Source organism: Fusarium mangiferae (assembly GCF_900044065.1).
Source record: "Fusarium mangiferae strain MRC7560 genome assembly, contig: FMAN_scaffold004, whole genome shotgun sequence".
Lineage (NCBI taxonomy): Eukaryota > Fungi > Ascomycota > Sordariomycetes > Hypocreales > Nectriaceae > Fusarium > Fusarium mangiferae.
The window spans coordinates 3,002,804-3,024,973 of record NW_024573924.1 but is presented as its reverse complement, the minus strand read 5'-3'; the positions used below and the strand labels follow the sequence as shown (position 1 = coordinate 3,024,973).

At 51.9% G+C, this 22,170-nt stretch overlaps 9 protein-coding genes across 9 annotated transcripts; 4 read left to right on the top strand and 5 right to left on the bottom strand.

Annotated features, from left to right (window-relative positions):
- Positions 1-1,279: 1,279 nt before the first annotated feature.
- Positions 1,280-2,281, top strand: FMAN_09554 (uncharacterized protein; the record flags this gene model as incomplete). The annotated part of the gene is made up of 1 exon (XM_041830412.1): positions 1,280-2,281. One exon carries the CDS (start codon positions 1,280-1,282, stop codon positions 2,279-2,281), a length of 1,002 nt encoding a protein of 333 aa, XP_041681077.1.
- Positions 2,282-2,780: 499 nt separating this feature from the next.
- On the bottom strand, positions 2,781-4,156 carry FMAN_09553 (uncharacterized protein; the record flags this gene model as incomplete). The annotated part of the gene is made up of 2 exons (XM_041830411.1): positions 2,781-3,679; positions 3,727-4,156. 2 exons carry the CDS (start codon positions 4,154-4,156, stop codon positions 2,781-2,783), a joined length of 1,329 nt encoding a protein of 442 aa, XP_041681076.1.
- Positions 4,157-4,365: 209 nt separating this feature from the next.
- FMAN_09552 (uncharacterized protein) lies at positions 4,366-6,252 on the bottom strand (the record flags this gene model as incomplete). Its single annotated transcript, XM_041830410.1, has 4 exons — positions 4,366-5,218; positions 5,266-5,521; positions 5,567-5,689; positions 5,742-6,252. 4 exons carry the CDS (start codon positions 6,250-6,252, stop codon positions 4,366-4,368), a joined length of 1,743 nt encoding a protein of 580 aa, XP_041681075.1.
- Positions 6,253-6,606: 354 nt separating this feature from the next.
- On the bottom strand, positions 6,607-7,773 carry FMAN_09551 (uncharacterized protein; the record flags this gene model as incomplete). The annotated part of the gene is made up of 1 exon (XM_041830408.1): positions 6,607-7,773. The coding sequence occupies one exon, from the start codon at positions 7,771-7,773 to the stop codon at positions 6,607-6,609; it is 1,167 nt and encodes a 388-aa protein (XP_041681074.1).
- Positions 7,774-8,820: 1,047 nt separating this feature from the next.
- FMAN_09550 (uncharacterized protein) lies at positions 8,821-10,309 on the bottom strand (the record flags this gene model as incomplete). Its single annotated transcript, XM_041830407.1, has 5 exons — positions 8,821-8,858; positions 8,909-8,915; positions 8,966-9,058; positions 9,107-9,899; positions 9,990-10,309. 5 exons carry the CDS (start codon positions 10,307-10,309, stop codon positions 8,821-8,823), a joined length of 1,251 nt encoding a protein of 416 aa, XP_041681073.1.
- Positions 10,310-12,235: 1,926 nt separating this feature from the next.
- On the top strand, positions 12,236-14,488 carry FMAN_09549 (uncharacterized protein; the record flags this gene model as incomplete). Its single annotated transcript, XM_041830406.1, has 1 exon — positions 12,236-14,488. The coding sequence occupies one exon, from the start codon at positions 12,236-12,238 to the stop codon at positions 14,486-14,488; it is 2,253 nt and encodes a 750-aa protein (XP_041681072.1).
- A 1,554-nt stretch (positions 14,489-16,042) lies between these two features.
- Positions 16,043-18,587, top strand: FMAN_09548 (uncharacterized protein; the record flags this gene model as incomplete). Its single annotated transcript, XM_041830405.1, has 2 exons — positions 16,043-16,420; positions 16,470-18,587. The coding sequence occupies 2 exons, from the start codon at positions 16,043-16,045 to the stop codon at positions 18,585-18,587; spliced, it is 2,496 nt and encodes an 831-aa protein (XP_041681071.1).
- A 222-nt stretch (positions 18,588-18,809) lies between these two features.
- On the bottom strand, positions 18,810-19,907 carry FMAN_09547 (uncharacterized protein; the record flags this gene model as incomplete). The annotated part of the gene is made up of 1 exon (XM_041830404.1): positions 18,810-19,907. One exon carries the CDS (start codon positions 19,905-19,907, stop codon positions 18,810-18,812), a length of 1,098 nt encoding a protein of 365 aa, XP_041681070.1.
- A 299-nt stretch (positions 19,908-20,206) lies between these two features.
- FMAN_09546 (uncharacterized protein) lies at positions 20,207-22,009 on the top strand (the record flags this gene model as incomplete). Its single annotated transcript, XM_041830403.1, has 3 exons — positions 20,207-20,300; positions 20,355-21,296; positions 21,345-22,009. 3 exons carry the CDS (start codon positions 20,207-20,209, stop codon positions 22,007-22,009), a joined length of 1,701 nt encoding a protein of 566 aa, XP_041681069.1.
- Positions 22,010-22,170: the final 161 nt, after the last annotated feature.

Here is a 22,170-nt window from a genome sequence, read left to right as displayed (position 1 = left end):
GAAGCGAAATCTGTCATCCACAATGACCAGAGATGATGATCGATTGATCGATTGATCGATTTCCAGCTCGTTCTCACCAGGATGGAGCTTGTTCAATCGCTCCGGCATCGCGACTCGATAGTCGTCTCTATGAAATTCTTGCGACAGCAGCCTCTGAGCGTTGGACAGGTTCCATCGCGTTGAGCTGTCTCAAGATCATCACCTTTCATCATTCAATAACTGACTTTCTATAGACAAAATTGCGCGCAGCAGCAGAAGCCACGTTGGGTAATGAGCGCGCATTTCTTTCAAGCCTTCGGCGGCCTGAATCGGGAGCTCTCTGAGCATGTCGCCATCACCAACCTTGCAGTACACCTCGAACGCGGTACCTTTCACGATGCCGAAAAGCCACGACCATTCAAGCTTCACGATCTTATCTGCTCATCAGGGTTGCGAGATCCCAACCACCACACGCCCTTTCTAAAGCAGCAATCTTCCAAAGCGCCGTCTTCACAGACACGGCACGGGTCGCTGGGTGTGTACCGTTATGCTGGGTTCTGAAACCATCGACTGGGTGCGAGCGGACCGACCTCGGGCTGTGCCGTGTCAACGGTTATCGTCAACGAGAGTCAATGTTTAAATACAATGGCGATGCAGTTGACTCGCGAAATGAGGCTTGAGATTCGCGATTGAACCCCTGCGGATATCTTGATAAGCCATTCGTTGTAGGGACCTGCGAACTCATGCTGGAACATCCGAGTCGCACAATCCGACCGTCTCAGGCCAACACGTTCAAGAGAAACCGTCAACAGAGAATAAGTATAATCTGAATGAATCTCTTCCAGCTCCGCAGACACAAAACTCCGCCAAAACACCACCCACGAAGCTTCAATCTCCGCGAATGCAACCCAATACGAAAAACTCTACCCGCAACAATAGAACATAATCGAATGACATGAATGCATTGAGCTGAATAATGACATACCAGCGTTTAATAATAAACTTCAAATGATACGCCGTACATAGAAATACCTCCATAAACGGACTTCAAGACCCTTTTCTGGTCTTTCTTCCGACTCATGAGCCGAGGCATCTCCACTAGACTCGTAACAATTTTTTATTTTTCGCCGCGTCGTAAAAGACGTCATTGATACTTATATCATGATGCGTACGTCGCATGTCATTGACTTTCGTTTCGTGTGATTTCATCGTTCATATATCCATCAACGGCTTTATCCTCAATCTCAACCTCACCATCTTGACACGACAATACAATCAATTACACAGAAACAACCTCACAATGGCCGAAATGCAAGCCTGGCAAGTCGCCCACCCAGGCCCAATGGAAAAAGTCTTCCGCCTCACCACAACCCCCAAACCAACATCCCTCAAGCCCGGCCAGATCCTCGTCAAAGTCTCCCGCGCAGCCCTCAACCCCGCCGACTACAAAGTCTGCGAGCTCGGCGTCGCATCGCGCCTCATAACCTCCTTCCCCAACATTCCAGGCATGGACCTCAGCGGCCGCGTAGTCTCCGTCGCAGAAGACGTGACCGATGCGAAAGAAGGAGACCTTGTTCTAGCTAGAGCGTCCCCCACAAAGGCTTGGGGCTCGCTGGCCGAGTATACGGTCTGCGATAGGGAGGGCTATACCGTTATCCCGGAGACATTGGATCTGGACCAGGCTGCTGGTGTGGGCACCGCGGGGTTGACGGCGTATCAGACCATCGCGCCGTACGTCAAGAGCGGTGACAAGGTGTTTATAAATGGTGGTTCGGGCGGTGTTGGACTCTGGGGTGTTCAGATTGCCAAGGCGCTGGGATGCTCCGTCACGGTGTCGTGCTCAACTGGAAAAGCAGATCTGTGCAGAAGTCTGGGAGCGGATGATATCATCGACTACAAGACCAGCGATGTCATCGCCGAGCTCAAGAAGCGCGGTCAAGTCTTCAGCCTCTGCGTCGACAACGTCGGCGACGCACCGCCCAACCTGTACGCTTCATCAAATGACTTCCTCCTCCCCGGCAGCAGCTTCGTCTTCGTGGGCGGTCACGTCTCAGCCAAGAGTGTGCTCAGCCTAACTACAAACCTGGTACGACCGTCATTTCTGGGCGGTGTAAAGGCAAAGTTTGTCACGTATGCTACTGCGAATAAGAAGAAGGATCTGGATCAGTTGAGGGATTGGCTCGTGGAGGGCAAAGTCAAGACTGTGATTGATTCGACGTTTGGGTTCAAGGAGGCGGATAAGGCTTTTGAGCATTTGAAGAAGGGGTCTAGTGGTGGTAAGGTTATGATTCATGTTGAGTAAGGACGGGATTTGTGATACCATGGGCGGGCGTTTTGTTATTAGTTGTAGACTATGTTACAGTAATGTACTTGTTTGCTTGCAACCGTCGTTGATTGCGTTTGTAAAGTGCGAGCTGTCTAGCGACAACGTTGATACATGTTATCAATGCCATATTGATACAGAAACACCAGTCGGAGCCTTTAACGAGACTCCCCAGGGTGATGCGTGCGAGATGTGCCGAGTTGGCCTGTCCCAACCGTCATTGCATACCCAGTTGAGCATGGATTGTGCAGGAGATGGAGATATGGGAGCGTTGCTGACAATCGGGGCGGGTTGTTTGAGCACAGTTTGTGCAGCTGTGACCAGAAATGAAGCCCAGTCTCCGTCTGCACTGTCGCCTGGTACAACCTCCCAATAAAGATGTGAGAGAACTGCAAACGTCTCACCATGGACAACGAAAGCGCTCTCAAGCAGGGCCACTCCTCAACTCTGATAGAAGATCTGAAACCCCCCTCCCATCTCACGTCCCCAACCCAGCAGCAAACTTCTTGGCAACCCACGAAGCACCATGCTCCTCATACTCCGCCTTCGTAACAGCCAACCTCTCAATATTCGTATGACACGCCAGATTCGCACCCCCAAACCAAGTATGCGTCACCGGATCCGCAGGCCTCGCGACTCTAACGATACAATCATCCGGCACCCGCTGTACAACCTCCTTCTGTAACCTCTGAATAAACCCATCAAAATGTGTGTTCCCACCAACAACGATAATGTTGGCTAGTAGAGCAGGCCAGAGTCCAATGGGCAGTTCTTGTAGGGATTCGTACACGAGGTCTGCGAGACCGGGTTGGCGGATCCCAGCGTCGGAAGGGTTGAAGAGGATTTCGGGGACGGTGAAGCGCTCGTTGCGCAGGGTCAGGGCGTCTTCTTCGGATTGGGCTGCTAATTTTCGAGCTTTGGAATGGCGTGCGGGATCGTAGTCGACGAGAGTTCCTTTGAAGCGGGTGTGGAAATCAGGAAGGATGTAATCCTTAGCGATACCACCGCCGGTCAGATAATCTGGTCGACGTTCGCCTCTCGTTCCCTTCCAGGACTTTTCAAGATCGGCTTTGAAGTCGGCTGAGACGTAGCACGATAGTTCTTTCATCTCGTTGACGATGTATGTGTCGTTACGCATGTCGAAGTGTCGGAGAGAGATCAATCGTGTGAGGTAGTTCGTCAAAACCTTGCCGCCAACGTCTAGTCGTTTGATCGCGGATTGTAACGGTTGGCCGCGAAGCACTGGTGTGATGGTTGTATGCGAGTATCCGGAATCGATGACCATGACGGCTTCGGCAGGGGTATTAGCGACCGTAGGAGCCTCTTGCGGCGTTCGGAAGATATTCTGAACATCGTGGTATGCATTAAACGTCGAGCCTGTCGCAATCAGCATCCCGACCGCATTAGCACATCGCACAACTTACCTATCCCCCGATAATAACTCGCAAAGCCATACTCCTCAAAAACAATTTGATCGCAATTCGCCTGCAGAATCGGCAGTCCATTCGGCGGCTCAGCGAGTATCAACCTCGCATCCTTAGGTTCAAACTCCTCCCTCTCAAAAATCTCCCTGTCCCATATCTCCTTCTGCGCCTCCCAGTTGACGATGAAGCCCTTCTCCACAGGCCGTCTGAACTGTATCTCGCCGAAATCGCGACACTTTTCTAGCTCGGATGCGACGTAGACTTTGCGCGTGCGGTCGCGGGCGATCACGTTGGGGATGATTCGGGGTTCGGAGGGGATCGTGGAGGAGTGGATGAGGCCGGCTTTTATGGTGGAGGCGCCGTTGTCGAGGACGAGGGTTGTTGATGGGCCTTTTGGGGGCGCGGGTTTGGGTTTGCGTGGCCCGGCCATGGTGGGAGTTGGAGGATCAGAGAGGTGATGATGGGTTTTTGGAGTTGACGCGATGGATTTGATGGGAGGGGTGTTACGTAAGCCATCATGAGTTGAAATCATGATGTGTAGTCATCTTACTCTTGGCATGACAGAGCTCAGTATTCCTCCGTGATTTGGCTTAGAACTGAATGTTTACTCAATCATGGCAAGATATTGTACATTATGTCCTATTTGGCTGGATACAGAATTCCTGATCGCAAGAATGGCACCTCAAACCCTCTCACGCCTCCATCTTCACCAACATACAGCAACACTCTATCCAAAGGCTCACCACCATAATGAACCCAATCTTGAATGGACCACCCGACACAATTCATCTCTTCAATCTCGCTTCCAGGAAGAGCCGTTTCGAATCCAGATTTGAGGTCCGGCCACAAATGCCATACCTCTTTCACAACATGCTTCCCGTCCAATGTCGCATTCTCACGAAGTTGACTGGGAAACACTTGGATCTTGGGTCCAACGTCTGGGAGAAAGTCACCTAATGTCAGGCCCCAGATATCTGTGAGACTTGAGAGGATATCAGTGCCGTTGCGACGTAGTGACGCCAGGATCAATGAGTCCTCGTTCTGCTCCAGTACTGCCTCAATTGGAACATCATCCCCGTGATCGCTCATGTATCTCTGCTCATATCTCTTGGCCTGCTCACGCGATACTTCATCCGCAGCGGCAACAAAGGTCGAAAGCATGGCGTTCGTAAGAATAGGCGCTGCCTTCATTAGACCGGCAGTCAAGATGATGATCGCCAGACCGTAGTCATCAATCAAGCTCAGTTGACTTCTATAGTTCTGCGCACCGCCACTCTTACCATAGACAGTAATAGCATGAAGATGGTCTGGTGTGAGGTTTGACAGACGCAGTATTTCCCAAGGCATGCCAGTCAATGTGTATGAATTGCCTGCAAAGGCATTGGGCTTGAGCCAGCCGTTGATCTCCGTTGAAGTCATGTTCAAGGTTCTTGAGAGCAGGGCATATGAGAACCTGGAGAGATCAGAGAGGGAAGAGACCAATCCTCCTGCACTAGGAACAGTCAGTACTCGAAAAGCAGCTTTACAGGATGAACTTACGGAGTGTTCAATTTGTAGTCTGAGCCCCAGCTGCTATCCCCAGGCGGTATTACCGCTCTATCATCATCGCCAGGCGAAGGAAAAGAGTTATTCATATCCAGGGGGCCTGAAACCATTCCTCTGAGTAGCTGTGCATAAGTCTTGCTGGTATACTTCTCAAGAGCCATGCCGAGGAGGACAAAGGCCATATTGGAATACGCTGGTCTCTCGTTGGGGGCAGTCTGTGGGTAAGATTTTCTCATTCCTGACAGGATTTCTGAGTGTTGTTAGCATAGATCTCAATGCTTTGGGTTCTTTGTACCTTGCCCCGCACAACCCTTATTGAGACCTACAACGCCGCATGGCGGATAATCGTCGTCTTCAATGGGGGGTAGACCATACGCAAGGAAGACTTCTTTGAGGAAGTAAAAGTCCGAGAACCCATCTGAAACAAACATTTCAGTTCTGCATAGAACTAGGTAGAGACTGTCACTTACAGTTCGCTGGTGTACCGCCCAAGTACGAAGCCAACATCCTCAAAGTCACATCCCTCCACTGAATCTTGGACTCTCCATCAAGCCCCGGAAGATACTCCGTGACGGGCGCATCAAGATCCATCCCGCTCTTTAAGAGTAGATAATCTGTAAAGACTTTTGTTATAGATCCGATGAGATACTGAGAATCTCTATTGAGCTCCCTTGTGCCCTTTGTGTTGACGGCTGCAAGGTGATGGTACTCCCATATCGGCACACCAGGGTCATCTTGATCTGCGCTTACGACTGCAAGTGAGAATGATACATTCTTGATGGGCCACCCCGCAGTGATTGAACCAGAGAGAGCTGCGTTGAGAGTATCGGTTAGGTTGGTGGCGGCAGCTTGGAAGATTGGAGACTTGTTGAGGGCTGTTGGCCTGGGAAGAACAGGCCCTTCGGGACGACATTTCAGTTCTGCTGAAGCGAACTGAGCTGCCAAAGATAGGATTGAAACGATTGAGTACGACAACTTCATGGTTGAGGCCTTGTGATAGACTGTCGTACATGTAGCTCTTGGTGTCATTCATCATTCCGACAAAGCAGAGCTCTTATACCTTCCATTTCACCTGCCACCAAGACAATCAGTGACCATTCGCGTCCAAAATACGAAATACGAAACGAACGCATCTTCAGATCCATCGTCATTCGATGCTGAGATCTCGGAGTCAAGATCTTGATGATCGACACGGCAGTTGTAAGACGGCGTCGCGCTAAGGCAATGCTGAATGCGAGATACGATGCACATCCCCATATTATTCTCTTGGCCCTGCAACAATCTCACCCCTCACAGCATCATAGCAGAAAACAGTCATCTATTCATAATCCTCATTCAAATCTTGGGTGTGTCCATGGCACTGGGTATCAACCTCCACCGCACCGCCGTCTCATCCCTCGGCACAACCCCCATATCCTCAACCCGTCTCGCATTCACGAAGTCAGGGCCGCCACTCCCCCACGCATAATCCTTCCACTCCCCAAGCGCAGGCCACATCTTTTCTCGCACGAGACTCTCAATCTTGACCTTGCGCTGCGTCGCTTCTTCATCGCCTACGAGGCCAACTACGCTCGTCCACAGGGCCCATGTCTCTTCGAGCTCGTCTACGCTGGAAACACCCATGACGCTTACGCCAAGACGGCCTGTGTCGCTGGGATTTATCTTTGTGCCAAACCGTGAGCCTACGCGCGCCCAGTTCTCGAGCGCCCACCGGATAGCAACTTCTTCAAGATGCTCGCCTGAGTCTTGGGCGATGCTGGAGAGCTTGGCGCATAGGTCGCGGAGTCCTTCTGGGGCAGGGTGCCATGCGCGCATGGGGCTGTTGTCGATACCGCGGGTGGTTAATAGTCCCATGCCGAGCATGCTGGCATTTGGCACGCAGTCTACGCCTGCTGCTTGGAAGCGATCTAGCAATGTCTTGTTGCCGAGCTGGCTGTTCTGGACGCAGAAGTTACTGTACGACATGACAGCATCCAGCGGCTCTCCAGTCTCGCGCAAGATCATCTCCGCCAGCGATGCAAGCGTATCAACGGGGTATCCACTGATTCCGACATATCGGATAAGACCCTGGTCCCTCAACCTTCGCAGCTCTGTAACAGCAGCGAGGACCTCCTCGGGCGAAACAAACTCCACATCATGTGTGTACACAAGATCAAGATACTGCGTGCCCAACCGTTCAAGACTGCGACAAACACTGTATCGGATCCAAGCGGGCGAGTAGTCAAACTCATCGCCCGCAATGCGCCCAGCTTTCGTGATGAGAAAGTAGTCCTCTCGCGGCGGAGGAGGCGTTAATTTTCGCAGCGCATCGCCGAGGAGGATCTCGGAGGGGCCGTAGTAGGGAGATGTATCGAAGCCAAGGATGTTATGGGCGAGGGCGCGGCCTACGATGTCCGTGTAGGGCATGTGAGTTGGGTCGGGATGGTATTGGTGGTTGAACGTTGCTGTTCCGAGGATGAGGGGAGGGATGACCTCTGAGAGAGGTTTTCTTTCATCGGCCATGATCAAGAATGAGATATTATCGTGAGGTGAAAGGAATGCGCTTGAGATTTGGATCTGGGAGTCTTGGGTCCGTTATTTTTGCGGCGTTGGAGTTTTCGGGTAGTGGAGGGGCTCGGCGATATCGGGATCTGATAAAGAGCACAGAATCACGAAATGAAATCACTGAAGAGCAAAGATTGTCTGTAAGGTCAAGATATCTATCACGAAAGGAAGAAAAGAAAACAAGGGTCCATTAGTAATTTCAAGGGTCGCCCCTAATCGAGCGATCTACCGCCATCAAGCGCGATCGCGAGCGTATCTGTGTCGCTCTATGATGAATCATTATCAACAGAGAGGGAATTTCCCGCCCGACGGACCGACAAGACCAAACCTGAAAGAGAAGTATTGGACCGAGTACGTAATTTGCGCATTCGGTTGCGCCATTTGAGGGATCTGACCTGTCAAACGCGCACGTTGTGAGATTGAAGCTCATGAAGGCAAGCAGAGAGGGAGATGAGATAGTTTTAAGGTGAGCGATCAGCTTTGGAACAATAATAAAACAAGGTAGATTAGATCGTGACCCCCAAATGAAACCCCCAAAATGAGTGGATTCACTAACTTGTTCTATTCCCGTTCCATTACCTGTTCTATCGGATCTACTTTGTCTCCGAGCGGGGAGGACTGGGGTGCAGGCAGTGGTTCGAGATGGTATCGTGCCATATCTCATCTGAGTCGACTTATCCAAGATTGGAGCGGGAAAAGTGGCATGATTCCAGGAGCCAGTCCTTATCAATTATTGAAGCAAAAAGTGGTGAGTATTCTGAAAAGAGTCGAGTTTCATCCCAATCCATATTTTACGCCCCGACTCCAAAGCCAACCAGCAAAGAAAAAACAACAAGAGTGGAAAATCCGAATACGCTTCATCATGACGCCTCGCTCAGTCCACTTTCAGGGGACTCCATCTCATATTCCAGGGACGTCGTCAAATGCGCCAAGTCATTTACTGTACCATGATCAGATGTGAGGTTGTATTGGTTCTTGATTGACACATGTCAAATACGTGGTGCATCAGACTCGTCTGAGACCGCGACCTCGACAGAAACACCCTGTGGAGCAAGTTAGATGATTCAAACCAATTGAGGCAAGAACAACATACAGTCGCACTAGAAACAGTTAGTAAGGGTTCTTGATCTGGGAACTGGGAGATACTCACAAAAGCGCTTGATGATCCTTCGTTGTGAATGAGACAGTATCCGCCGCCGCACTTTTTGCAAAACTTTTGCGTGCGCTCAATACAATCGTTACACTAGATACCAATTAGCTTTCATACTCAGTGATTGTAAAGGCTGCGCACATTGATGCCGCATTCCCAGCAGCTTCGCGAAACATGTCTCTTCACATCATCACCACCAAAAGGATGATAACACGTCTCACACCACCACTTATTACACGCAACACAGAACCTATCCCTCAAGCAATCAGCACACCTTGGCACAAAATCCTCATGTCCCGGGCGCGGCGTCGTGGCAGCCTGCACGGATGACGAGAGGATCGGCGGCGGAGCTAGCAGCGGTAGTGAAGAGCAGTGCGTCTTAGCTGTCATGACACCCTCGGGCGCTTTGCCACAGCCCGCGCAGCCGCCGACGGAGAACGTAGCGACCGCTGGGCTGCACGGCGAAGAGACGCTGCAGGACCCAAAGGCTGGTGAGTTGGCGTGGCGAGGACCCTGGCAGAGCACCGCGTCAAAGGAGATTAGGCCCTGGCAGGCGAGTAGGCATTGCGCCCAGTCGTCCATGTCGCTGGTGCTGTTGAGGACACGGCCCTTCTTGGACCACCAAGCATCAGAGTCCTGGGAATTTTCATCGCAGGGCATGGGGCCAAAGACGTAGACTGCTTTGAGTCGCGGGGTGTTCTCTGGACGTGAGCTGCGACAGGCGTATGCTAGCGCTGCGCGAAGCTTGCCATGGTTCAAGTTATTGACGCCGCGGATCGATAGCATGCGCACGCTGTATGACGGATCGTTGATAATATCATGACACAGCTCAGCTGTGACGGAGAGTCCATCGAGGATTAGAGATTGAACATCGCGAAGAATATCGCGTTGTCGTAGGGTAGAGAATATGCCCCTCAAGGGCCCGGCGTAGAAGCTATGGATCCTGTAAGCTAACAGCCGTTTTAAAGTGGTCGCAGCGCAGAGGACAAGGGTATAGTGGATAACGAGCAATGGGAAGACTCACTCATCTTCAGTCAGGTAATCAGAAAGAGTGACATTATGCCAGACTGCAAGGTTGCGCTCTGTTTCTTTATGGGCGTCTTCGCAATGCGCTGTCTTGACCCGTGTAAGATCGATGTGACGAAAGACACCGGGCGTTTCGTGGAGGAGGTAACGAATATCGCGACAGGTGGCGGCGAGGTTTAAGAGGCCTGATACAGGGAGGTATGGAAGGGTGTGACGAAGGACGAGAGAATTGTATAGAGTGTCAAAGAGGGTCAAGCCCTTTGTCTGGATCTGAGTGATCTCTGCGCGCGTTTGGTGGTCGACGATAACTTGGCTCATGTCAGGCTGGCATGAGTATTACAAGAAATTGGGTATTCAATGATGAAGCAGCCCAACTGGCAAGGAGGGCTAATGGGGGATATAAGGGGGGAAATGATAGAGAAGGAGAGGAGGAGTCATGAGGGTTGGTGGTGAAGGATATATAGCTAAGGTATATACGGAGTACACATGTTGAGACAAGACATGAGGGATGGGCCGTGTCATGCCAGCGGCCAAAGCGGCAATGATTTACTGGGAACAGATTTGGTCTGGGGGAGATACTGTGTGCGCCGCTTGGGTGGGATGGGCATGGCCGGGATAATACAAAGATGGGCTGAGATGAGATTGGATTGGCGAGCCAAGTTCAGGTGGCTCGGAGGGTTTAACATGCTGCACGTTGTGAGTCAAGCTACAATAACATTACACAAGCTTGTTAGTTGACAAGCTTGGATGATCAAGTGGGGGGACCTCAACAACACCAAAAGAAGATACATAGAAAAAAAAAAGGACGCTCCGGCTGAACCGGATACAGAATAACGGCATGCATAGTACAGAAGTGAGGGAGGGGGGATCGGCCCGTGTGAGCAGTCGATGTGGGGATTGGATGCACCGTCCAAGGTGAGAGAGAGAGGAATCGGCCAGACTGATGATATCTTGACAAGATGGCATCACCAAAAGAACCAAGGTTGGGGGATCTTATCTCTCGAGGCGCACCATTCAATAGCTGAGCTTTGCGGCGGGAGCTAATGAGCATGGGTAGGTTCGTGTAGGGGTCCTCTCGACTCTGTACCGTAGATCAAAAGAGCCCCCTTTGGCGGGTAAAATGAGCTGTGTCACATTCGAGAGAGAAAGGTGTACAGCTACCCTGATCAACATACCAGGTCTTTTGCAGATCCTACATTTCGGCGTCCGAGATTGCCAAGATAATAGTTAAGCCATAGTTAAAGACTAAGTGAACGTATTTTCAGGGCAATTAGTTGAAAAGAAAGCTTGGAACTGGTAGTGTCAAGCTCTGTATATCTCGTCGGTCCGGGGATGCATTGCCGGGTCCTCATCATGACCGCTTTGAATTCAGCCATCATGGATGGGTTAGGTTGCGCTGCATTTAGCCATTCTGTGGGGGTCAAAACACCAACTCTGTTTCACTCACAGTCGCGGACTTGTAAGAGCGGTGAATAAAAAAAGAAGACATGTTTGGCTTGTTTGTTTCGATCGACTGGCCTGTACAGATTGCCAAGACGGATCTGCTGTGTGATATTCTCTGTGCCGCGTCCTCATCATACTGCGAGACGGCTGGAATTACGCGTAGTTTTTGTTCAAGCCACGTTGCGACGCTGATGATCACTGAACAACACTACCAGCGATGCATTGCTTGCTACGTGTAAAAGTGAGGCGGGATTCTCCCCGGGCTGCACGGAAACTTGGTCGATGTTTTGAACAGGGGATGAGGCTATGGTCTGTAGTCTAATTTTAACCATGATATTAAGAATTGGGCATTGTCTGTGCTTTGAGTCAACTCATGATACGGATCTGCGAGATCTAATGACAGCTCTGAGACCGAATGCGTAGGAGACGGACAGCTTGGTCCAAGCGATGGCTGCTCGTGGTGTCGGTGTTTTGTTAGTCCGTCGGAGATCGGATTTCCGATTATGTAAGGCTCGTAGGCAGCTCAGAACTGATGCGTCTGGCTTCTGGACGATGCTGGAAGAACGTCACCGAAATGGCTGACTGAGCATCGCCGCTGAGTTTGTTTCTCGTGATGCAGTATCTGAGTATTAACGACATTTTGGATTTCAAGCAAAAAATAGTTTTAATTGATCCTCATTTTCATCTCTATTCTCTGCCGTTTTCGTGCTTAATTCTGCCACTACGTAATTGCATCTTATCAACCCCCACCAAATCATCACAGACCCTCGCATCATAACTTCTACACATTACAGCCCAATCATGGAAGAGCCTGCACCCCTGCGCTGGTCGAGCGCATTACCCGTGATAAGTCCCTCTGCGATAGCGACCAAGAATCTTCGCGGCGACAAGATTCTTCTTCCACAATCTGCTCTTGAACAGCTTTTAGCTGCGGCGCGATCGCGACCTTCGACGACGACTGCCCGATCAGATCCATGGTCATACTCCTCGAGCGATGCTGATACTGCACAGCAACTACCGAATCCTTTAATATTCCGACTCGTTAATCCGAAGAACAAGAATGCTGTTTTTGCGGGCATCAGAGAGTTTTCAGCGTCGGAGGGAACGTTGGGTTTGAGCCCATGGTTGACAGAAGCCTTGGGTATTCAGGAAGATGAATGCGTGTCGCCGAAAGAGGTGATAGATCTTGAGCAAGACACAGCGCAGGACAACGAAAGAATGGACGTAGATGGTATTCAGATCAAAGTCGAGGCGCGACAACTTCCCAAGGGCACGTATGTTCGGCTCAGACCTCTAGAAGCAGGCTACAACCCCGATGACTGGAAACCACTACTCGAGCGACAATTACGAGAAAACTTTACAACACTAAGCAAAGGCTCAATGCTGGCAGTGAAGGGCGCGCGCGGGGAGGAGTTCAAGTTGCTCGTGGATAAGGTCGCTCCCGAAGGAGACGGCATCTGCGTCGTGGACACGGATCTCGAAGTCGATATTGAAGCCTTGGACGAGGAACAAGCGCGTGAAACATTACGACGAATCATGTCTGCACAAAGAGGAACTACGGATGGAAGTTCTACCGGGGGAGAGATTGATATCTGGAAGGCTGTTGAGGGGCAGGTTCTCGAGGGTGAATACGTGGATTACGTGCTTCCCTCGTGGAATAAATCACAACCTCTTGCGATTGAACTTAATACCGACGAAGACGAAGATACGCTCGATTTATTTGTTACCCCGAAATCTTCGCGACAACGAGCGCTGCCACGAGAAAGTGTTCATGTTTTTGGGGACTTTTCACCGGCGGTTGATGGAATCAAGAGGATTGTGATAAGTCCTACCAATGTGGAATTGGAGGGAGCGGAGCAGATCACGATATCGGTACATGGATACAGACATCCAGACGCCACGGCGCCTCCAAAGACATTGCAGTACTCACTACGAGCTAAGGTGGATTTACAAGACGCCAAGGACGGAGCGAATGGGCTATCCAATGGGGCCAGTGAACAAGAACACTCTCCCGATGAGGAGCAGTGTAGTAACTGTTTACAATTCGTCCCAAAGCGGACGATGGTTCTACACGAAAACTTCTGTCGGCGGAACAACGTCGTTTGCCCCAAGTGCAAATCTGTGTTCAAGAAGGGCTCTCCAGAGTGGGAAGCACATTGGCATTGTGAAAAGGACAGTGCGTTTGGGAATTCGGCAGAGAGCAAGGCGAAGCATGATGATGTCTTTCACACGGAGCGACAATGCCCCAATTGCGAGTTTTCGACGAATTCGATGGCTGATCTGGCGAGGCATCAGACCAGCGTGTGTCCTGGGAAGTTGATCCTCTGCCGGTTCTGCCATCTCGAGGTTCCTCAAGAAGGCGATCCCTTCAATCCCAGCCCAGAGGTCGTTCTGTCAGGTTTGACGGCTCACGAACTTGCAGATGGAACACGGACAACAGAGTGCCATCTTTGCGATAAGATTGTTCGTCTGAAAGATATGGAGACACATCTCAAGCACCACGAACTCGACAAAGTATCTCGTCTCAGACCCCCAATCTGCCGCAACGCCAATTGCGGAAGAACAATGTTCGGCGTTGGATCAAGGGGCCAAGTCCGCCAAACCGCCTCCACCGACCAAGCCTCCAACTCTATCGGTCTCTGCTCGATCTGCTTCGGCCCCCTGTATGTCAGCATGCACGACCCAGAAGGCAAAGCCCTCAAACGACGTATCGAGCGCTGCTATCTACGCCAGCTCATGACAGGCTGCGGGAAGTCCCACTGCGCGAATCCATGGTGTAAAACCGGTCGCGCAAACGCAGGTCTTGAGGCGAAACCGTCCAGTGCGAGGGAGGTTCTCCCGCTAGTGAAGCCGCTGCTGGGCGATGTGACGAATATGGACGCGCCGCTGTGGTTCTGCACGGATGAGGGGAGTCAGAGGGGGAGGAAGCTGGCGGAGATGATGGCGGAGGAGGGGGTTTGGGATGTTGAGTGGTGCATTGCTGCGGCGGAGGCTGAGAAGGGGAGTTTGGAGAGGATGAGGGATTGGTTGCAGGCTTGGGCGCCTACGAAGTAGAGTTCTATGACTTGATGATTATGATGATGTGGTGTTGGGGATAGAGATAGACGGGATAGAGCACGCTGCAACTGCAACCACTTTGACAATATGATAAACATGGATCAAATCGTATGGATGATAATAAGCTTCTAAGATGCCGAATACGGATTGGAAGACGATGTATAGTTACATTCATATCACCATCCGGATCATTCGGAGGAGGTCAGACGATGGTCTGATATTCTCACCATCATAACTGTAATTCATGAAATCACAATTACTCTGCACATAATCAGATGCATAGTTTGAAACACATCATTCACTTTGTAAAAACAAAAATCCATGTGAAACAGAAAATGCTTGTTTCTTGATTTTTGACATTCTGGGTTCAAGGATCTTCACATCTAGTGACGGTCCATGACGTTGATGGGCGATGCCGAGTCAGGACTGCAGATCCCTCGAAACGGGAAAAAAGGGAAAGAAAAAAGCAAATACAGAGCACAAGTCCAGGGTAAAGTTGGTAGTAATTGAGCTGATGATGCGGGCCTCAATCCGCAAAGAGATAACAGGTGAGGAAGAGATACGTATTGGGTATGGAAATATCACCATGTTCAAGGTTTACACCAAGAGATGGCTCTGCCAGGATAGCTTACGACGCTTGTAGGGTTGGAAGGTTCTCCAACTTGAGCGAGCGAGTGAGTTGTCAACGTCTTCGATCGATTCCTCAGTCATCAACTTGAGACATCCTTCAACACCAACAAATCTGCATCTGTATCAGCATCTTGCTCTTCTTTTAATTCCTCTCCTGGTATTCTCTTTACTGAATAGCTTCGCGCTACCCCGCGGACTAAGGTACCTATTCTCACCATTTACCCGCCCGCCTGGCTCGCGGGCTCCAGTATCCGATCTCAGCTAAACCAGGTCCAGCAGAAGCAAAGAGCAGGGACCACCGCTTTTTAGCTTCAGCACCCTACGGCCGTTGTTACAGGCTGTCTCCTCCCCCCCAACCTCGGGCACCTCAATTGCTCTTGATTCAACAACGACCAACCAACAAACGTCCGTTATCGCTCCACCCTCATCCATTATCCTCATCCTTTCAAAAACTCCAACTTTCTTTGATCACGCATCAAACGCCTGAGCTACATACAGTACAGTTCTGCTGGCCCCTCCCCAGGCTGTCAATACCACCTTCTCCATACACTATCGGCCGAAGCGAGATGCCCTCTGTGGTGACCCCCGTCGTCTGACGCCCGGCCCCTCCCCCGTTCTATCGTGTCCCCATCTGCATCAGCTCCAATCCCCATCCCAACCCCATCGCGGGACATTCGGTAACTCTTCCTATCGAGAACAAGCTCCTTACTCTTCTCTCACTCGATATCGCTCAACACAACACAACTCAACTCAACCACAAGCTTCATCTCCTTCATCCACGACACAAACTCTCTTTTTCTCACGATCATTGTTGACGACAACATCCCTGCCCTGGTCGACGCCAGATAAGACCAGCCAGCCCAAGTGCGCCATCGCGCCACATAGTCCAGCTGCTCTCCTCGTCTCCTTCACATCTTCACCATGGGTAACTCCAACACAAAAGAGTCTCGTCCCGACGGCGATCCTCGTCAATATGCAGGTCCCGGCGATCCCTCAGTACGCGAGCATTTGCAAAACACCAACTCGAGATCGAACCGACGAATGAGCAGAGCCGAGATAAACATCTTTGGCATCGGTCCCAGTTCCTCCCGCAATCGTGAGCAACCAGATGTTCCTTTTGAGCGTCGCGAAACAAAGCAGGAGCGCGAGGCGAGGAGGTTAGAAAGGGAGCGCGTGGCTCGTGCGAAGGAACGGGAGAGGAGTATGCGCGAAGAGCACGTTGATGGAGGTTATCTGGTAACATTGGGCACCTACACTGGTACTGAGGACTTTAGCAAGCCTGTCGTGAGGCAGCTCCAGGTGCGTTCTTTGACTCGTTTGTTCTTATCCGTAAGCTGACATCACCCAGATAGAGAGAAAGCTTGCGCCATTCTGGCGAGGCCTCAATGATTGGTCTTCCAGCTGGGCCGAGCATCAACTTGTCGCTGCTGCTCGTGGCCTTCCTATCCCCCCCGCCGATGCGCCTCCCGACCCAGAACTCATCCCGCAGCCTCCTCCCGCAGAGAACCCATCTTCCTCGAGCCAGAACCTCCAGAACTTGACGGTGCCTATGGGACCTAGGACACTTTCTGCCGCATCAGATCGCAGTGGATCAAACACACCCTCCGGTCTCCCTTCCCCGTCGACACCTGGAGCGAGCAAGTCGCCCTTTAAGCCTCGAGCCAAGGCCCTTGCTGCTGCCCTCAGCGGTGGTTCACGAAATGCATCTTCAACCGATTTATCACCCAAGGAGATCGTTCTCCCTCATGATCCCTTTGTGAACGGCCAACCCATGGAGGTTTTCCTGTACAAAGACGCTGAGGAGTGCCCTATCTGCTTCCTGACATATCCTCCTTACTTGAATCGCACCAGATGTTGTGATCAGAATATCTGCAGCGAATGCTTTGTTCAGATCAAGCGCGCTGATCCTCACCTTCCTGAGCATCACCCCAATGGTGAAGCTCGAGACCCCAACGAGGGTCTCAACCCGGACGATCCGCCTGAGATGCTTATCTCGGAGCCTTCGGCATGCCCCTACTGCCAACAGCCCGAATTCGGCGTCACATACGAGCCTCCTCCCTTCCGCCGGGGTCTTGCCTTCTCGAGCGGCCCATCGCATGGTACAGCCATGTCTTCGCAGACTTCACTAAACAGCACACTACAGACCCCACCTATACCCGGCCGTCGACGCGCACATAGTTTGTCTGCGAACGCGCCGAATGTTATCACCACCGATCGCGTGCGTCCCGATTGGGCGGCGAAACTCGCATCAGCGAGGAACCACCAAGCACGAAGAGCTGCAGCGGCCACTGCCCTTCATACGGCTGCATTTCTCATGGGCGGAAACGAACAGAGATCGATTCTCCGCCCAAGTCGATTTGGCCGAAGGAACACTGGAAACAACGATTCAAATGCTAGTCCCAGCCCCAGTGGGCATGGTCAAGCAGACGGTGCACAGGACGACGCGAGCGAGGGACCGGAACCTGGAGCTAGAGGATCTTCAAGGAACGGTACAGGACGAAGGAGTCGCATGGACGAACTTGAGGAGATGATGTTTATGGAGGCTGTTCGTCTTTCTCTAGCTTCCGAAGAAGAGCGCAAACGTAAGGAGGAAAAGGCTATTCGAAAGGAGACTAAGAGACGAGAGAAGGAGGAACGTAAAGCCGCCAAGAAGGGTGGAAATCCATACAGTGGAAGTGCAAGTGGTGCGAGCGCTAGCAGCTTGTCACTTGGAGGATTGGGTCGACGACGAGGCAACAGTACCGCCAGCAATCTCCGGGTAGAAGCTACAATGTCTAGGGCGTCACAAGCTTCGAGCACCCCGGATTCGCCAGCAGAACCCAAGGCCAAGGACGATGGGCCTGCTGGAAAAGGCAAGGGAGTGGATCGAGGCATGTCTGATAACCAGACTGGACCAACATCATCATCGAGTTCTCTGCCACTACCGGCTGGGCCTTCGCGTGGGGGATCACATCTTAGGCAGATGAGCAATGCCTCCTCAGTTGGGTCTTCAGTCAATGATAGTCCTGTTGGCACATACACAGGACCCGACTACCTGGGCGGCGACTTGGGTCCTCGGTCTAGTGGGCTGAGCCTCGGTGCCTATAGTGACGACGGAGAACGCGATGGTGGAAGCGCCGGATCCGAGCCCATGTTCAACTTCAGCAGTCTCGCTCAAATGGTTGGCGCCGATCTCGAAAACGGCCAGATGCGCCGCGACGAGGAGGGAGAGTCTCACGATACCCATGGTCGACCACTCTCGCAAGTGAAGGAGGATGAGAAGGAGGACGCAGAGGCAGAGCACGTTGAGGGCGTGATAGCTGCCAAGACAGAAGTAGTCCCTAGTTCCCTTGCTGCCCCAGCTGTCATGATCACACCAGAAACTCCCGCGCCTGTGGACGAAGCAGAACATGAGGCTAAGCAACTCGGACATTCTGAAATTACAACGGTGACGGGTCGACCTGCTACAGAGCAGAGACACGTTTAGACGGGTTTGTTTTGTAAGGGAAGAGGCGGATTTTGGGATGCATAGGCTTTTAAACATACGACGGACGGAAGAAGCGTTGTCGGGGAATGTACTTTGTATAAGAGCACCATGTGTAGTAGCGTATACAGATAACGGGCATGTAATATCTATGCCACGAGGGACATCACAATGCTCAATCGCTCGACTGGTATCAAATGTTTTATTCTTCAGTCCATGATCTCTCTATGTCTTCTTGACTTCCACCTTGAATTTCTCCATCCACTCACTAAACTCATCACTCTCCCCCTCCCACCCAAGCTTCAGAACCTCACTAACACCAACCGCACTCTCGAAGCAATCATCCATGAGCGAATCGATCTCTTCCGCGTCAAGCTCGTAGAACGCACCAGCCAAATCCCCAAATTTATGCGGCAGTGTCTCAAGAACACAGGATGCTTTGTCCAGCTTGGAGGGAATGTCGCCCGTGGTGGTGTCCTTGGGAAGTTTCTTGAAGCGGCGCTTGGAGATGGCTTGGTAGAGAAGAACGATCATTCGGAGGCGCTTGAGGGTTGAGTCGAGACGGGGGCGGATCTTATCGGGGTCGGATTTTGGGATGGCGGAGGAGGAGTTCATCAGATCGTCGACCATTTCTTGATCCGTGAATGACGTGTTGTTCATATCATCGGCCAGACCATCGACCTCATCTTCATCATCTTCCTCTTCTCCCCACTCCTTCAGCTCCTCCATGACATCTTTCAGTGTATCCCTCCACTCCTCCGCCTTCCTCACATAAAACCCACCGACGCCCAGATCCGCAAGCTTTACAACCTCATCACACGCATCCCAAAGCTTTCCCGTCAAAACCAGACTTCCCTTACTCCCACTCCTCTCCATAGACGGTATAACCTTCCCATCATCCGGCACACGCTTCAACAAACCCCACAGCTCAACAAGGACTTTCTGGCAGCGGTACGCTAGTTCTTTCCGCACGACGCTGGTATAGAGATCGGGAGTGCAGGCTTGCGCGGCGGTGGCGAGGCCGGGGATGGGGCCCTTGATGAGCTCGCGGACCACGGTGCTGATGGCGCTGGGGGTGAAGGGCTCGTTTATTATGAGGAGGGAGATTTTGGTCGAGTGGGCGCGGATGAGGAGGGATGTGTCGCGGGCGAGGGACAGGGCGTTTATGGAGGTTGTTTCGGGGGAGGAGGAGGAGGGTGTTGTCGGGGTTTGTGGGTTGCGTTGGATGGTGGTGAGTGTTGATTGGAGTTGTTCGAGGAGGGCTGTAGCTGTTGCTATGAGTGTTGCGAGAGCCTTGCGGGACTCTTCATCGTTGGGCGCCATATTGCTTCCGATCAGCTGTAGAGTAGTAGATGGTGATGATGCGTCACAGTTTTGCTGGCGTTGGAGGGGTTTAGTTCTTCTTTTTTTCTCGTCCCCCACCTTTAGTGCCCTTCTCTCCCCAGGCACGGATTTACTTCCGCGTCTCAGATGCTCCCGAACATTTACCGCCCAGGGGAGCTTTTACAGTGGAGACCTCCCTCTGGAATGCTCCCCTGTCCCCTAAAGCAGTTATAGCTGACCTGGCCAACTCCAACCTCCAATTCCTCTCCAGGAGCCATTACACAAGAACACCAGAAACAATGCAACACCCAAATTCTCTGGCGCTTCTGGGCGCTATTTACGCTTTTACCCTGGCTGCTGCTGGCAGTGTGCCTAGAGGTGTTGGCCCAGAATGTAAGAATGCCTGTGATCATACAGCAAGCTATGGGGAGCTAACAGGTGGTTCAGTTGCTTCTCACTACCAGGGCGATGAATTCTCTTGCATCACCAACGCAGCGATCAAATTGAGTCTTGACCGAGTCAACGATAACACGTGCGATTGCCCCGATGGCTCAGACGAACCAGGCACCGCTGCCTGCGCCAACCTCGATCCTCTCTCCCCCGAACAACCTCTCGCCGGCTCCGTCTCTGGCACGACAAACACCACCAACGCCCTGCCTGGCTTCTGGTGCGAGAACAAGGGCCACATTGGCATGTACGTTCCATTCCTCTACGTCAACGACGGCGTGTGCGACTACGAGCTCTGCTGCGATGGGTCAGAAGAGTACGCTGGTGTAGGCGGTGTCAAGTGCGAGAACAAATGTGCCGAGATCGGAAAGGAGTACAGGCGATTGGAGGATGAGAAGAAGAAGGCGCTGCAGAAGGCTGCGATGAAGAGGGGTGCTATGGTCAGCGAGGCCAAGAACTTGAGACAAAAGGTTGAGAAGAAGGTGGAGGATCTTAAGAAGGAGATTGCGGCGCTTGAAATCAAGAAAGAGGAACTTGCTCAGAAGCACCGCGACGCTGAACAGCAAGACAAGGGAAAGGTTGTGCGCGAGGGTCCTGGCAGTGGAAAGCTTGGTGTGCTTGTTCGTCTTGCAAAGACACGCGTCAACGAGCTCAGGGATACGCTGGACAGGGTCGTTACCCAGCGTGATGCCCTCAAGGAGCGAGTCGGTGAACTTGAGGAGCTTTTGACAAAGTTCAAGACCGACTATAACCCCAACTTCAATGATGAGGGTGTCAAGGCGGCAATTCGGTCTTTTGAGGATTACTCGGCTCGGCGGGCGGAGAGCAAGGAGGAGGTCGTGAACGATGAGGATGTTTTGAGTGTTCTGAAGGAGGATGGGGAGAACAGTGGTGTTAACTGGAGTGAGTTCGAAGAGGGTGAGGGCAGTGATACTGATATCCGTGAGTCAATTCCTCTACAAGATGGAGTGTTCTTCGCTAACAAACCAGTCTACAACTTTGAGGCCTACCTCCCCCCTCCTGTCCGAGCCTTCATCCACAACTCTCTCGACAACCTCCGCGTCTGGGCCATCACCAACGGCATCCTCGCCGACAACTCATCCCCCGGCAAAGAATCCACCCTCGTCCGTACAGCCCGCGAAGCCGTCGACGCCGCCAAACGTGACCTCTCCGACAAGAAATCCAGTCTCGACGTCGAGCAAGCCGATCTCGACTTCGACTACGGACCCGACGATATCTTCCGCGCCCTCAAGGACAAGTGCGTCACCCTCGAGGCGGGCGAGTACACCTACGAGCAATGCTGGCTGGGCAGCACGAAGCAAAAGTCCAAGAAGGGCCATGGCCAAAGCAACATGGGCAATTTCAAGCGCATCGATAGAGAGATGGCGGATGAAGAGGATAGGATCGATGGGAAGAGTCTGGGTAGGGGTGAGAGGATGGTGTTGAGGTATGAGGATGGTCAGCAGTGCTGGAATGGTCCGCAGAGGAGAACGGATGTTTGGCTGGGATGTGCGGAGACGGAGGAGCTGTGGAGAGTTAGTGAGAGCGAGAAGTGCGTTTACAGGATGGAGATCGGTACGCCTGCTGCTTGTGACTTTTCGAGATGGGATGTTGGAAGCCAGCCCAAGAAGCCCAGATCTCGGGATGAGCTATAGACAGGGAGCAGAGAGGCTTTAGAATGTTGGGAACATACAATGTTGATTAAGATAGAAATACAACACGACTCGGTTCAGTGCTCGTATTATACATGCATGAGAATGTTTGTAACGTCCAAGAATGAAGAAAACGTTCCTGATATCAACAACCCCCCAACTCC